Source organism: Cnephaeus nilssonii, assembly GCF_951640355.1.
Source record: "Cnephaeus nilssonii genome assembly, chromosome: 24".
In the NCBI taxonomy this organism is placed as follows: Eukaryota; Metazoa; Chordata; class Mammalia; order Chiroptera; family Vespertilionidae; genus Cnephaeus; species Cnephaeus nilssonii.
The window spans coordinates 4,918,626-4,931,422 of record NC_137095.1 but is presented as its reverse complement, the minus strand read 5'-3'; the positions used below and the strand labels follow the sequence as shown (position 1 = coordinate 4,931,422).

General features: G+C 61.2%; 1 protein-coding gene and 1 pseudogene across 4 annotated transcripts in view; both read right to left on the bottom strand.

The window, feature by feature from the left end:
• LOC307094899 (cell migration-inducing and hyaluronan-binding protein) overlaps nt 1-12,797 on the bottom strand; it is a 147,790-nt gene that overhangs the window by 70,304 nt on the left and 64,689 nt on the right. For 2 of the 3 annotated variants that reach the window (XM_079764050.1, XM_079764051.1), the window contains exons 2-3: nt 11,515-11,607; nt 11,074-11,198 (exon numbers count right to left, since the gene is read on the bottom strand). In XM_079764050.1, coding sequence (XP_079620176.1) covers nt 11,074-11,182 — 109 coding nt within the window. In that variant the 5' untranslated portion in view covers nt 11,183-11,198; nt 11,515-11,607. Of the gene's footprint in view, nt 1-1,245; nt 1,324-11,073; nt 11,199-11,514; nt 11,608-12,797 lie in introns of those variants that run through there. The other variant, XM_079764052.1, reaches the window with a different exon arrangement.
• Nucleotides 1,301-9,817, bottom strand: LOC307095031 (cell migration-inducing and hyaluronan-binding protein-like; annotated as a pseudogene). The gene is made up of 5 exons (XR_013815299.1): nt 9,729-9,817; nt 6,781-6,927; nt 6,220-6,358; nt 3,998-4,234; nt 1,301-1,424 (listed from the first exon to the last, which is right to left on the bottom strand). The product of XR_013815299.1 is annotated as a cell migration-inducing and hyaluronan-binding protein-like (transcript).

Genomic DNA, 12,797 nt, shown 5'->3' with positions numbered 1-12,797 from the left:
GCCGGCTTGGGGAGCAGAGATGGCTCCTCCTAATGGGGAGCGGAGGGGAGGGAGAGGTGTGAGGCTCATCCCTCCTCGGGGAGCATGCAGGGCGGCCGGGGCCTGGCTGTCACTCAGCAGATGAACCGTTCATAGTCTGCAAGTCGCCCTGGCCAGTGTGGCTCAGTGGGGTAGAGCCTGGCCCTGCAGACCGAAAGGTTCATGTGCCCCGACCAGGTTCGATTCCCGGTCAGGGCACATGCCCGGGTTGCGGGCTCCGATCCCTAGTAGGGGGCATGCAGGAGGCAGCCGCTCCATGATTCTCCCTCATCATGGATGTTTCTATCTCTCTCTCTCTCCTTTCCTCTCTGAAATCAATCCTACATAATAAAAGCCTAATATGCCTAAGTGTCCGGGCCACTGGTGGGCTGTTCAACCAATCAAAGTAATATGCTAATGATATGCTAAGGCCGCTCAACTGCTCACTATGACGCGCACTGACCACCGGGGGCAGACGCTCTGACCAGTAGGTTAGCTTGCTGCTGGGGTCCCGGCCGATCGGGACTGAGCGAGACAGGCTGGACACGCCCTGGAGCCCTCCCACGGTCCCTCCCTGGCTGGCCAACCTCTCGCATCTCTCCCCAGCACCAATCATGCACCCGTGGGGTCCCTCGGCCTGGCCTGCACCCTCTTGCAATCTGGCTGAGGGACCCTGGCCCCCCACGTACACGAATTCATGTACCGTGCACTCGGGGGTCCCACAGCCTGGCCTGTGCCCTCTTGCAGTCCGGGAGCCCTCGGGGGATGTCCAACTGACGGCTCAGGCCCACTCCCCACAGGGATCCGGCCTAAGCTGCAGTCGGACATCCTCAGCGCTGCCACGGAGGCGGGAGAGTTTGTGGCTGGAGCGGCGCTCCCCCTGTGGGAGCGTACTGACCACGGGGGGGGGGGGGGGGAGCTCCTGCATTGAGCGTCTGCCCCCTGCTGGTCAGTGCATGTCATAGCGAACCGGTCGTTCACCAGTAGGGTCAATTTGCATATTAGCCTTTTATGATATAGGATTCTGCACACGGCTGGCCGACCTAATGAGTTCATACACACACAGGCCGCTGGCACTTTCAGCGTGAAACACGCTCCGAAGAAACCCATACAGGTTCCGGATGCCCCGTGCGGAGGGGGAACGCGCCCAACGTTGTCCCGGGTCCCCCTGGGGGTGGCTGGCCGGGGGGGGGGGGGGGGGGGAGGGGTGGGTGAGGGCGCAGGTACCGGAAGCCGAGGTGCAGGAAGTGCTTGCTGCCCAGCTTGGTCATCGCCTTCCGGGCCGAGTCGTCCAGGTTCGGGACCCTTCATCGTTCACAGGCCACGGACAGGATCCGGCCGCTGGGCACGGCGCTCAGGTACTGGGCCAGGCGCTCGCTCTCCTTCTTGAATTGTAGGTGTCGAACCTGCGGACGAACGGGGAGGGGGCGGGGTCACAGAGCGAAGCGTGTGTCTTTCTGGCGGCCACCGACGCGCCAGCCCGAGACCCCCGGGGGCTCTGACGTTTAAAGAGAGAAGTTCTCGTTCCAGGGAAAAAAAAAAAAAGAATCCCTCAAACTCGACAGCGATAACCTACCCTCATACAGATAAACTGCCCAGGAAGGAAGTACAGATCTCAAGTGGCCTGCACCTGCCCCGGTCGGTGTGGCTCAGTGGATAGAGCGTCGGCCTGTGGACTGAAGGGTCCCGGGTTTGATTCCGGTCAAGGGCATGTACCTTGGTTGCGGGCACATCCCCAGTGGGAGGTGTGCAGGAGGCAGCTGATGGATGTTTCTCTCTCATCGATGTTTCTAACTCTCTATCCCTCTCCCTTCCTCTCTGTAAGAAATCAATAAAATATATATATTTTTAAAAAGCCTGTACCTGCCCTGGGCATTGTGGCTCAGTGGATAGAGCATCAAACTATGAACTGAAGGGTCCCGGGTTCGATTCCCGGTCAGGGCACATGCCCGGGTTGTGGGCTCGATCCCCAATAGAAGGCGTGCAGGAGGCAGCTGATCCCTGATTCTCTCTCATCATGGATGTTTCTCTCCCTCTCTCTCTCTCTCTCTCTCTCTCTCTCTCTCCCCTTCTCCCTTCCTCTCTGAAATCAATCTATAATAATAATAATAAAAGTGTAATATGCTAATTAGACCAGACGACATTCCAGAAAAGCTGTGGCGAGGGGCGGGGGAAGGGGCCAAGCCCCTTGCATGAATTTCGTGCATCGGGCCTCTAGTAAAAATATATATTTTTAAAAAATCTGTACCCCTGGTGACAAGAACTGACAAAGACACAATTCTGGTCCTGGCTGGTATGGCTCAGTGGATAGAGTGTCGGCCTGTGGACTGAAGAGTTCTGGGTTTGATTCCGGTCAGGGCACATGCCCGGGTTACAGGCTCGATCCCCAATAGAGGGCGTGCAGGAGGCAGCCAATCCATGCTTCTCTCTCATCATGGATGTTTCTCTCTCTCTCCCTCTCCCTTCCTCTCTGAAATCAATTAAAAAGTATATATTTTTTAAAAAGACACAATTCCGTAATGACACCAACTCTCCAATCTTTAGCTATAAAGATTCGGTGCCATTACGGTGGAAATTCCCAAGAGAATTTTAAGTTTTGGGACTTACCCGGCAAAGCAGTTCTGAAATGAACCTGGGAAAACAAAGCCGCGCGAACAGCCACGGTTTCGGAGTAGAGCGGAGGGGTCAGGGGCCGGGAGGGCGGGGACGGTGCCTGAGTCACTGTTGGCATCACCGGGCTCTGCCGCCAGCACCCTCCCCGGAATCGGCAGCGGCGGGCCTCGCCCATCTGGGCGCATCCTGGCCCCGCACATGCCCGCTCCTGCCTCCGCTCACTCGGCCTCGCCTCCTCGCTGCTGGCCACACGCTCCCCGCCCCTCCCAGCACACGCCTACGTCACCCTCCTCCAGCAGCCTCCTCGGGCGACGGCAGCTGCGTCTCTGTGCTGAGTGCATATTACTATTATTATTATTATTAAATACATTTTACTGGTTTTTTACAGAGAGGAAGGGAGAGGGAGAGAGAGCTAGAAACATCGATGAGAGAGAAACATCCATCAGCTGCCTCCTGCGCACCCCCCACTGGGGATGTGCCTGCAACCAAGGTACATGCCCTTGACCGGAATCGAACCCGGGACCCTTCCGTCCGCAGGCCGACGCTTGCTCTCGTCCGAGTGCGTATTATTATCTTTGCTCAGACTTAGTCAGCTGTCAGATTCTTTGTTGTTGCTGTTCATCCTCACCCGAGGATACTTTCCCATTGATTTTTAGGGAGAGAGGAAGAGAGAGGGAGAGAGAGAGAGAAACATCAATGGTGAGAGAGAGTCATTAATCGGCTGCCTCCTGCACGCCCCATACTGGGAACAAAGCCCGCAACCTTGACCAGAATCGAACCCGGGACCCTTCAGTCTTCAGGCCAACGCTTTATCCACTGAGCCACACCAGCTAGGGCTCCATTGATTTTTAGAGACAGTGGAAGGGAGAAGGAGCAACAGAGAGGAACATCGATGTGAGAGAGACACATCGATGGGTTGCCTCCTACACGAGCCCTGACCAGGGCCTGGGCCGGGGAGGAGCCTGCCACTGAGGTCCGTGACCTTGACCGGAATCGAACCCGGGACCCTTCCGTCCACAGGCCGATGCTCTATCCACTGAGCCACACCGGCTAAGGCATTTTTTTCTTTTTTAGAGAGCGTGGAAGGAAGGGAGGGGGTGCAGGAAAGAGAGAGAGAGAGAGAGAAACATTGATGTGAGGCACACCCCTCTGCAGCCTCCCACACACACCCGAACCAGGGCCAGGGATCGAATCTGCAACCCAGGCACGTGCCCTTGACCGGGAATCGAACCCCAGGACCTGCGGTGTGTGGGCTGGCGCCCTAACCACCGAGCCACACCAGCCAGGGCCCGGCCGCCGACACCCTCTTGACGGAAGGAGGCGGAGAGGGAGCAGGAGCCCGCGCTCGGGCGAGGGCAGGCCTTACCGGTCCGAGTGGATGACGGCCCCCGACGCGGGGTCGATGACGTGGACGATGACGCCCCGGTGACCCCAGCTCCGCTCAAAATAGTAGCCTCCTTCCTGCAGGCCGCCCGGGCGCAGGGTCCGGGTCAGGAAGGTCCAGGAGCGCTTGCGCCGCCCGTGCAGCTCCAGCGTGCCGCCCGGGCCCACCCCGATGTACTTGAGGCCGAAGTAAGGGTCCGGCTGCACCACCTCGTCGGCCCTGGGGGAGAAGGCAGACCCCGGTCAGCGCGTCCTGTCTCCCGGGCGCTGCCCCCAGCGGGGGTTTCTTTCTTTTTTACCTTTTTTTTTCCTCTCAATATATACACGGAGTGGCCAGATGATGATGATCCCTAAATGTACAATAATCAGGCCACTCAGTGTATATCCTATAGAATAAAAGGCTAATATGCACATTGTCCCCTCGACCAGGAGTTCGACCAGCAGGCAGGCCGGCCAATCGCCCCTGTCCCCTCCCCCTCCCCCTCCCCCTGGCCAGGCTGGCCGGACCCCACCCATGCACGAATTCATGCACTGGCCTCTAATATATACACTGAGTTGCCAGATTATTATGCCTTCAGAGATCATCCTAATCTGGCCACTTGGTGTATATATATTTTTAAAATATATTTTATTGACTTTTTACAGAGAGGAAGGGAGAGGGAGAGAGAGCTAGAAACATCGATGAGAGAGAAACCTCCATCAGCTGCCTCCTGCACGCCGCCCACTGGGGATGTGCCTGCAACCAAGGTCCATGCCCTTGACCGGAATCGAACCCAGGACCCTTCAGTCCGCAGGCCGGTTTGGCTCTAGCCACTGAGCCAAACCGGCCAGGGCTTCTCAATATATTTTTATTGATTTTTACAGAGAGGAAGGTAGAGGGGGAGAGAGAGAGAGAAACATTTATGATGAGAGAGAATCATGGATTGGCTGCCTCCTGCACACCCCACACTGGGATCGAGCCCACAACCCAGGCACGTGCCCTTGACCGGAATCGAACCCGGGACCCTTCAGTCTGCGGGCCGACGCTCTACCCACTGAGCCACACCGGCCGGGGTGCCAGCGGGGATTTCCCAGCTCCCCGACCCCCCACAGAGGCCACCACAGAGCCAGCCCCACGGCGGGGGGGCCGGGTGGAGGTCACAGGTCAGGAGAAACAGCCGGGCAACCACACCCTCGAAGCCAGACCGCGCCGCCCACCCCGGTGTGTGTTTGGCTGTGGCTTCCGAGCCGTCTCCAGCCCCCGGGGGGTGGGGGGACGCACAGCCAGAGGAAACGCGGCACGGAACTCTCCTTATCTTGTCCTTCGCAGCCAATTAAATGCACACAGAGCCTCCCCGAGCGAGCGGGGCAGGGCTGGGGGCTGGGGGGGGGGGCTGGGGGGCTGGCATGGACTGCGGGGACGTCAGCACAGACACGGGCACAACAGTGACGTGCCCGGGCACCCGCCCAGCTCCCCCGCCACCACGTCCGTATTGTTCGTGATTACCATCGGGCGGAACGCCATGGGAGCCCCATCTTGCACTAAAGCCAGGCCGCCTCGTCCCGTCCCTTTCTCCCTTAAAAAGCCTCCCTCCATGCCCGGCCGGCGTGGCTCCGTGGTGGAGCATTGACCTAGGAACCAGGAGGTCAGGGTTCGATTCCCGCTCAGGGCACAGGCCCGGGTTGCGGGCTCCATCCCCAGTGGGGGTCGTGCAGGAGGCAGCTGATCCATGATTCTCTCTCTTCACGGATGCTTCTATCTCTCTCTCCCTTCCTCTCTGAATTCCATAAAATCACATTTAATCCTATATAATAAAAGGCCAATATGCAAATCGACCGAACGGCGGAGCGACCGGTCGCGATGACGCGCACTGGCCACCAGGGGGCAGACGCTCAACTCAGGAGCTGCCCCCTGGTGGTCAGTGTGCTCCCACAGGGGGAGTTCTGCTCAGCCAGAAGCCAGACGGACGGCTGGCGAGCGCAGCGGCCGTGGCGGGAGCCTCTCCTGCCTCCCTGCAAAGCGGGCCTAAGCAGTCGGTCGGACATCCCCCGAGGGCTCCCAGACTGCAAGGGGGCGCAGGCCAGGCTGAGGGGACCCCCGCCCCCCCCCCTCCGTGCACGAATGTCATGCCCCGGGCCTCTAGTCAATAAATAAACAAATGACCGAAACGCCTCCCTCCGTCAGATCCGAGAGCGGCCCCCGCCCCGGGGGCACCACCTACCCACCTGCCGTAGAGCAGGATGGTGAAGTTCCCCTGGAAGGGGCAGAGGGCGCTCCCAGCATGCAGCTCTCCTCCCTGGTGGATCAGGATGTGGCGGGTCCGCAGGACAATGGTCTCCTCGTGGTCCTTAATGACCAGCCTTCCTGAGGGGCGGGAACGGGGCGAGGTGAGGACCGGGAGCGGGAGGGCGGGCAGGGGTGAGGCCCTACAGGAGCCAAGGGTGAGGGTGTGGGGGGGGGAGGCCTGTGCTCACAGGCTTCCTTCTCTCTCCTCCCTGCCCGCTAAGCGCTGCAGGGTTTCCCGCCACCCCTGCGTGCAGGCCCCTGGCGGCGAGGCGAGCTGTGCCCCGGGCACCGGGAGGCTCTGCTCCATCAGGGCTTCTCTCTGTGCCCGGACCCCGGGGCCCGGGGCCGGAGGGTGGGCACCTCAAAGGACTGATGCTCTGCCATGAACCCCAAGCCCGTGCCCGGCGCTGCCCGCCCGCACCGGGGCCACCTGCGTCCCACCTGCGAGGCCCCGGGGCCGTGAGGGCCAGAGCGGGCGGGGACGGGCGAGGCCGGCTTACCCCCGTCGGAGATGTTGATGGAGTGGACGGTGGCCGACGCGGCCAGCAGCAGAGCCTGGCCCTGGCCGATGTGCACCCGGAGGTCCCGGTCGTGGCCGGGGGTCCCAGCGCTGCAGCTCGGGGCTCCGGTCTGGGCACGCGGGGCCTCTGCCAAGGAGAGAGATGTCAGGGGTCCGCACACCAACCTGGCCACGCGAGATGGCCACAGACCACGGGGGAGGGGGGACGAGGGGGAGGAGGCGGGCAGGGGGGACTCCCACACAACAACCTGGCCACGGGAGATGGCCACAGACCACGGGGGAGGGGGGACGAGGGGGAGGAGGCGGGCAGGGGGGACTCCCACACACCAACCTGGCCACGTGAGATGGCCACAGACCACGGGGGGAGGGGACGAGGGGGAGGAGGCGGGCAGGGGGGACTCCCACCACACCAACCTGGCCACGGGAGATGGCCACAGACACGGGGGAGGGGGAAGAGGGGGAGGAGGCGGGCAGGGGGTACTCCCACACACCAACCTGGCCACGTGAGATGGCCACAGACCACGGGGGAGGGGGACGAGGGGGAGGAGGCGGGCAGGGGGGACTCCCCACACACCAACCTGGCCACGTGAGATGGCCACAGACCACGGGGGAGGGGGACGAGGGGTAGGAGGCGGGCAGGGGGGACTCCCACACACCAACCTGGCCACGGGAGATGGCCACAGACCACGGGGGAGGGGGACGAGGGGGAGGAGGCGGGCAGGGGGGACTCCCACACACCAACCTGGCCACGGGAGATGGCCACAGACCACGGGGGAGGGGGACGAGGAGGAGGAGGCTGGCAGGGGGGACTCCCACACACCAACCTGGCCACGGGAGATGGCCACAGACCACGGGGGAGGCGGGAGGATGGGGAGGAGGCGGGCAGGGGGGACTCCCACACACCAACCTGGCCACGTGAGATGGCCACAGACCACGGGGGAGGCGGGAGGATGGGGAGGAGGCGGGCAGGGGGGACTCCCACACACCAACCTGGCCACGTGAGATGGCCACAGACCACGGGGGAGGGGGGAGGAGGGGGAGAAGGCAGGCGGGGGGGACTCCCACACACCAACCTGGCCACGTGAGATGGCCACAGACCACGGGGGAGGGGGGACGAGGGGGAGGAGGTGGGCAGGGGGGACTCCCACACACCAACCTGGCCACGGGAGATAGCCACAGACCACGGGGGGGGGGGGATGAGGGGGAAGAGGTGGGCAGGGGGGACTCCCACACACCAACCTGGCCACGTGAAATGGCCACAGACCACGGGGGAGGGGGGGACGAGGGGGAGGAGGTGGGCAGGGGGGACTCCCACACACCAACCTGGCCACGCGAGATGGCCATAGACCACGGGGGAGGGGGGACGAGGGGGAGGAGGTTGGCAGGGGGGACTCCCTCCCACACACCAACCTGGCCACGTGAGATGGCCACAGACCACGGGGGAGGGGGGACGAGGGGGAGGAGGTGGGCAGGGGGGACTCCCTCCCACACACCAACCTGGCCACGTGAGATGGCCACAGACCATGGGGGAGGGGGGACGAGGGGGAGGAGGTGGGCAGGGGGGACTCCCACACACCAACCTGGCCACGTGAGGTGGCCACAGACCACGGGGGAGGGGGGAGGGGGGAGAAGGCAGGCGGGGGGCTCTCGCACATCCTCGTGGCTCATGCCTCCTCTCTCCGGAACTAAAAGCGAGGCCTTTGCGAGCAAGGAGTCCCTGACAGGAGCCAGGAGCCCCGGGCCCAGCCCCACGCCTTCCACTCATCCATCAGGTGCCCAGTGGCAGCCAATCCCTGACTCTCTCTCATCCCGGATGCTTCTCTCTCTCTTTCCCTTCCTCTCTGAATTCCATAAAAACACACTTAAAAATCCTACAGAATAAAAAGCTAATATGCAAACCGACCGAACGGGCTGGAGGGGGCCAGACTTCCCAAACGGGGTGCGCTCAAACGAAAGACAGAGCCCGGCTGGTGTGGTTTAGGGGTTGAGCGTCGACCTAGGAACCAGGAGGTCAGGGTTCAATTCCGGCCAAGGACACATGCCTGGGTTGTGGGCTCCATCCCCAGTGTGGGGTGTGCAGGAGGCAGCCGATCCGTGATTCTCTCTCATCATGGATGTTTCTCTCTCTCCCTCTCCCTTCCTCTCTGAGATCCATAAAAACACATTTTTTAAAATAAGAGCAATCGACAGTGATGGTATTAGCACTAAACCTCTTCCCAAAATGTGCAAGCCCTTCCCCGCCTCTCACCTTCTCCCCCATTTCTGTTCATTTAATCCCTGTCTCCTGTTCCCAGCTGAGCATGCCTTGTGATTCTGGATGTTAATTCTAAATCAGCCAAGAAAAAGCTGATCCTGCGCTGGCTGGTGTGGTTCAGTGGATAGAGCATCAGCCTGCGGACTGAAGGGTCCCGGGTTCGATTCCAGTCAAGGGCACAGGCCCGGGTTCTGGGTTCCATCCCCAGTGGGGGGCGAGCAGGAGGCAGCCGATCCATTATTCTCTCTCATCATGGATGTTTCTCTTTCTCTCTCCCTCTCCCTTCCTCTCTGAGATCAATAAAAATATACACTGAGTGGCCAGATTAGTATGATCTCTGAACGCATAGTAATCTGGCCACTCAGTGTATGTATATATATTAGAGGCCCGGTGCATGAATTCGTGCAGGGTAGGGTCTGGCCAGCCTGGCCAGGGGGAGGGGACATGGGCGGTTGGCCTGCCTGCCTGCTGGTTGAACTCCTGGTCGAGGGGACAATGTGCATATTCGCCTTTTATTCTATAGGAGATACACTGAGTGGCCAGATGATTAGGCGTTCAGAGATCATCATCATCTGGCCACTCAGTGTATTTTTTTAAAAAAAGAAAAAGCTGATACTGAGAATTTTTTAAAAAGCTGTACACCCCGCCTCAATCGTGCACGGCAGGCACCAGACCCCAGGACGGAGCCCTGGCATCCGGTGGCCCGGGGCGGCCCGCGGCTCACAGACGCCGGGTTTGTAAAATCAGAGCCGGCTGCCAACATGTCACGCGCACGGAGCTTTTACGTCCAAACCTACCTTTCTGACTTCTCTTAAAGATGCGCAAGACCCTACCACAGGGGCCCTGCCTCCCCACAGGGCAGCGACTGGCCACCACGGAGAAGTGGGATCCACCACAGGACTTGTGTGCATGCATCTAAGCATAAGCGATGGACGTGGACACCAGGGGGTGAGGGGAGGGCAGGACTGGGGGGGTGGGGGGACAATGGGGGAATAAGGACACATTTGTAATACCTTAATCAATAAAGAAAAAAAAAACAAACAAAAAAAGAAGTGGGTGTCCCTTACTAGGGGAGAGACGGGGGGGGGGGGACAATGGGGGAATGAGGACACATTGTAATCCTATCTAATAAAAGAGTAATATGCAGATTGACCATCACTCCAACACAAGATGGCTGCCCCCATGTGGTCAAAGATCCTGCCCCCATGTGGACACAAGATGGCCACCACAAGATGGCCAGCAGGGGAGGGCAGTTGGGAGGGACCCGGCCTGCAAGGGAGGGCAGATGGGGGCGATTAAGCCTGCAGGGGAGGGCAGTTAGGGGTGACCAGGCCAGCAGAGGAGGGCAGTTGGGGGGGACCAGGCCTGCAGGGAAAGGCAGTTGGGGGGGACCCAGGCCTGCAGGGGAGGGCAGTTGAGGGGACCAGGCCAGCAGGGGAGGGCAGTTAGGGGCAAACAGGCTGGCAGGGGAGCAGTTAGGCATTAATCAGGCTGGCAGGGGAGTGGTTAGGGGCAATCAGGAAGGCAGGCAGGCGAGCAGTTGGGAGCCAGCAGTCCTGGGTTGTGAGAGGGATGTCCCAGATTGGAGAGGGTTCAGGCTGGGCTGAGGGACACACGCCCCCCCACCCCCGTGCATGAATTTCGTGCACTGGGCCTCTAGTACCTTAATAAAGGAAAAAAAAAAATAGAGAAAAAAGAGACCAAAAAAAAAAAAAATGGAAGTGGGTGTCCCTTACTGGGAGGACCGGGGGTGGGGGTGTGTGACCCTGAACTTCCCAGGCGACCACAGCCCTCCGCCTGCTCAGAGCCACGGGTTTATGTGGCTCGCCTGGCTCCCCTAGCCACGGAGGCTGCGACCCCTGACTCTAGCCGGGCCACGCCACCGTGCGTGGGGAGACTGAAGCCCCAGGATCAGACGTGCCCGGGATGGAGGGGCGAGCAGGGACCCCCCCCTCCGGCGCCCCACACCGTGCCCCCGCCCGCCCCGGCAGCTCCCTTCACCTGCTGTGCCCGGCTCACCTGCGGTCCCGGCCCCAGGCAGGGGGCCCAGCAGGAGGCAGCTGGCTGTCAGCAGCAGCAGCAGCAGCAGCGCCGGGCCTGAGCCGTCCCGCCTCCCGGCAAACCCCATCCTGGCAGAGTTCTCCCTGAAACAGGAGGGCGCCCGTCAGACCGGCCTCCTCCCCGGGCGGGCGGGCAGGCACACGCGCCCAGCCGGGGCCACGTGCCCACCTCGGGCCGTGCCAGGGCGGGCACGCTCCCGCCGCCGCCGTGACTCAGCGCCGCCGCCAGGGCAGATCGGGGCACGCAGGCCCCGCCGTCACCCACCCCGCCCGCGGCCCACCCCCGCCCCGAGACCCTGCGCTGGGTGGAATTTCAGCGTTGAGGCTCCTGCTCCCGCCCCTCCCTGACAAGGCTGTTGTGTTTTTTTCCTCCTTAAAACACAGAGGAAAACAAACATACTCCCACGCAGCAGGCGCTGGGCGCTGGGTGCCACCGACGTGCTGTGTGACCCCGGCTGAGTTGCTTAACCACTCTGGGCCGCAGCTTCCCAACCTGAAAAGGGAGGATGCGAACAGTCAGGTTTCGAACCCGGACTCCGCCTTCACCGGTCGGTGCTTCTAAAAACAAGCCTCGATGGCCCCGGCCGGTGTGGCTCAGTGGATAGAGCGCCGGCCTGGGGACCGAAGGGTCCCGGGTTCGAGTCCGGTCGAGGGCACGGACCTCGGTGGCAGGCTCCTCCCCGGCCCGGGCCCCGGGTCGGGGCGCGTGCAGGAGGCAACCCATTGGTGTGTCTCTCTCACATCGATGTTTCTCTCTGCCTCTCCCTCTCTCTTTCGCTCTCCCTACAAATCAATGGGCAGCCCGGGCTGGTTTGGCTCAGTGGGTAGAGCGTCGGCCTGAAGACTGAAGGGTCCCGGGTTCGATTCCGGCCAAGGGCACATGCCTGGGTTGCGGGCTCGATCCCCAGTAGGGGGCGTGCAGGAGGCAGCCGGTCAATGATTCTCTCATCATGGATGTTTCTATCTCTCTCTCCCTCTCCCTTCCTCTCTGAAATCAATAAGAAATATATATATGTGTATATATATATATATATATATATATATATATATATATATAAACAATGGGCAAATATCCTCGGGGGAGGATTCAGAAACACACAGACAAATAAGTAAGTACATAAATAAAGCAAGCCTGGATGATAACACTGAAATCCTGTGCCATAAACCCTCCTAAAACCCATCCAAGAGGCAGGTGGGGGGCGGGAGGCAGAGAGAGCTGAGCCCCCTGCCCCAGGAGCCATTTCCCCCCCTTACTCAGTGCAAGAACCCCTGATTTTTATCTGGGCACATGGCCCCCCGGGGGGAAAGGCCGCCTTCCCCCGGCCTCCATCCCATTCGCTGCGACCTTGGCGTCCAGTCCTGGCCAACACAGCGGACAGCGTCCAGCGTGTGGATTCCAGGAACCGCCCATGGGGGCAGGCGGGCAGGGATACAGCCGCGATGGCCGGTCCCCAGCAGCCACTTTGGGCCACGTGGCGGGGTGGGGGTGGGGGGGGGAGGCTGGGCGCTGAAGATGGCCGAGCCAAGAGCCAGCCCTGGCCCCGGCCCGGTGGGAACGCACAGCCCGGCCTGGGTTTCTGTTTCTGTGGGGGGTGGACTCCAATGCGCTGTAGGAACGCCGCCTAGACGGTCCCTGTCACCCATGCGGAGGGTGATCCGGGCCCCGATAAACCTCAGGGCGGG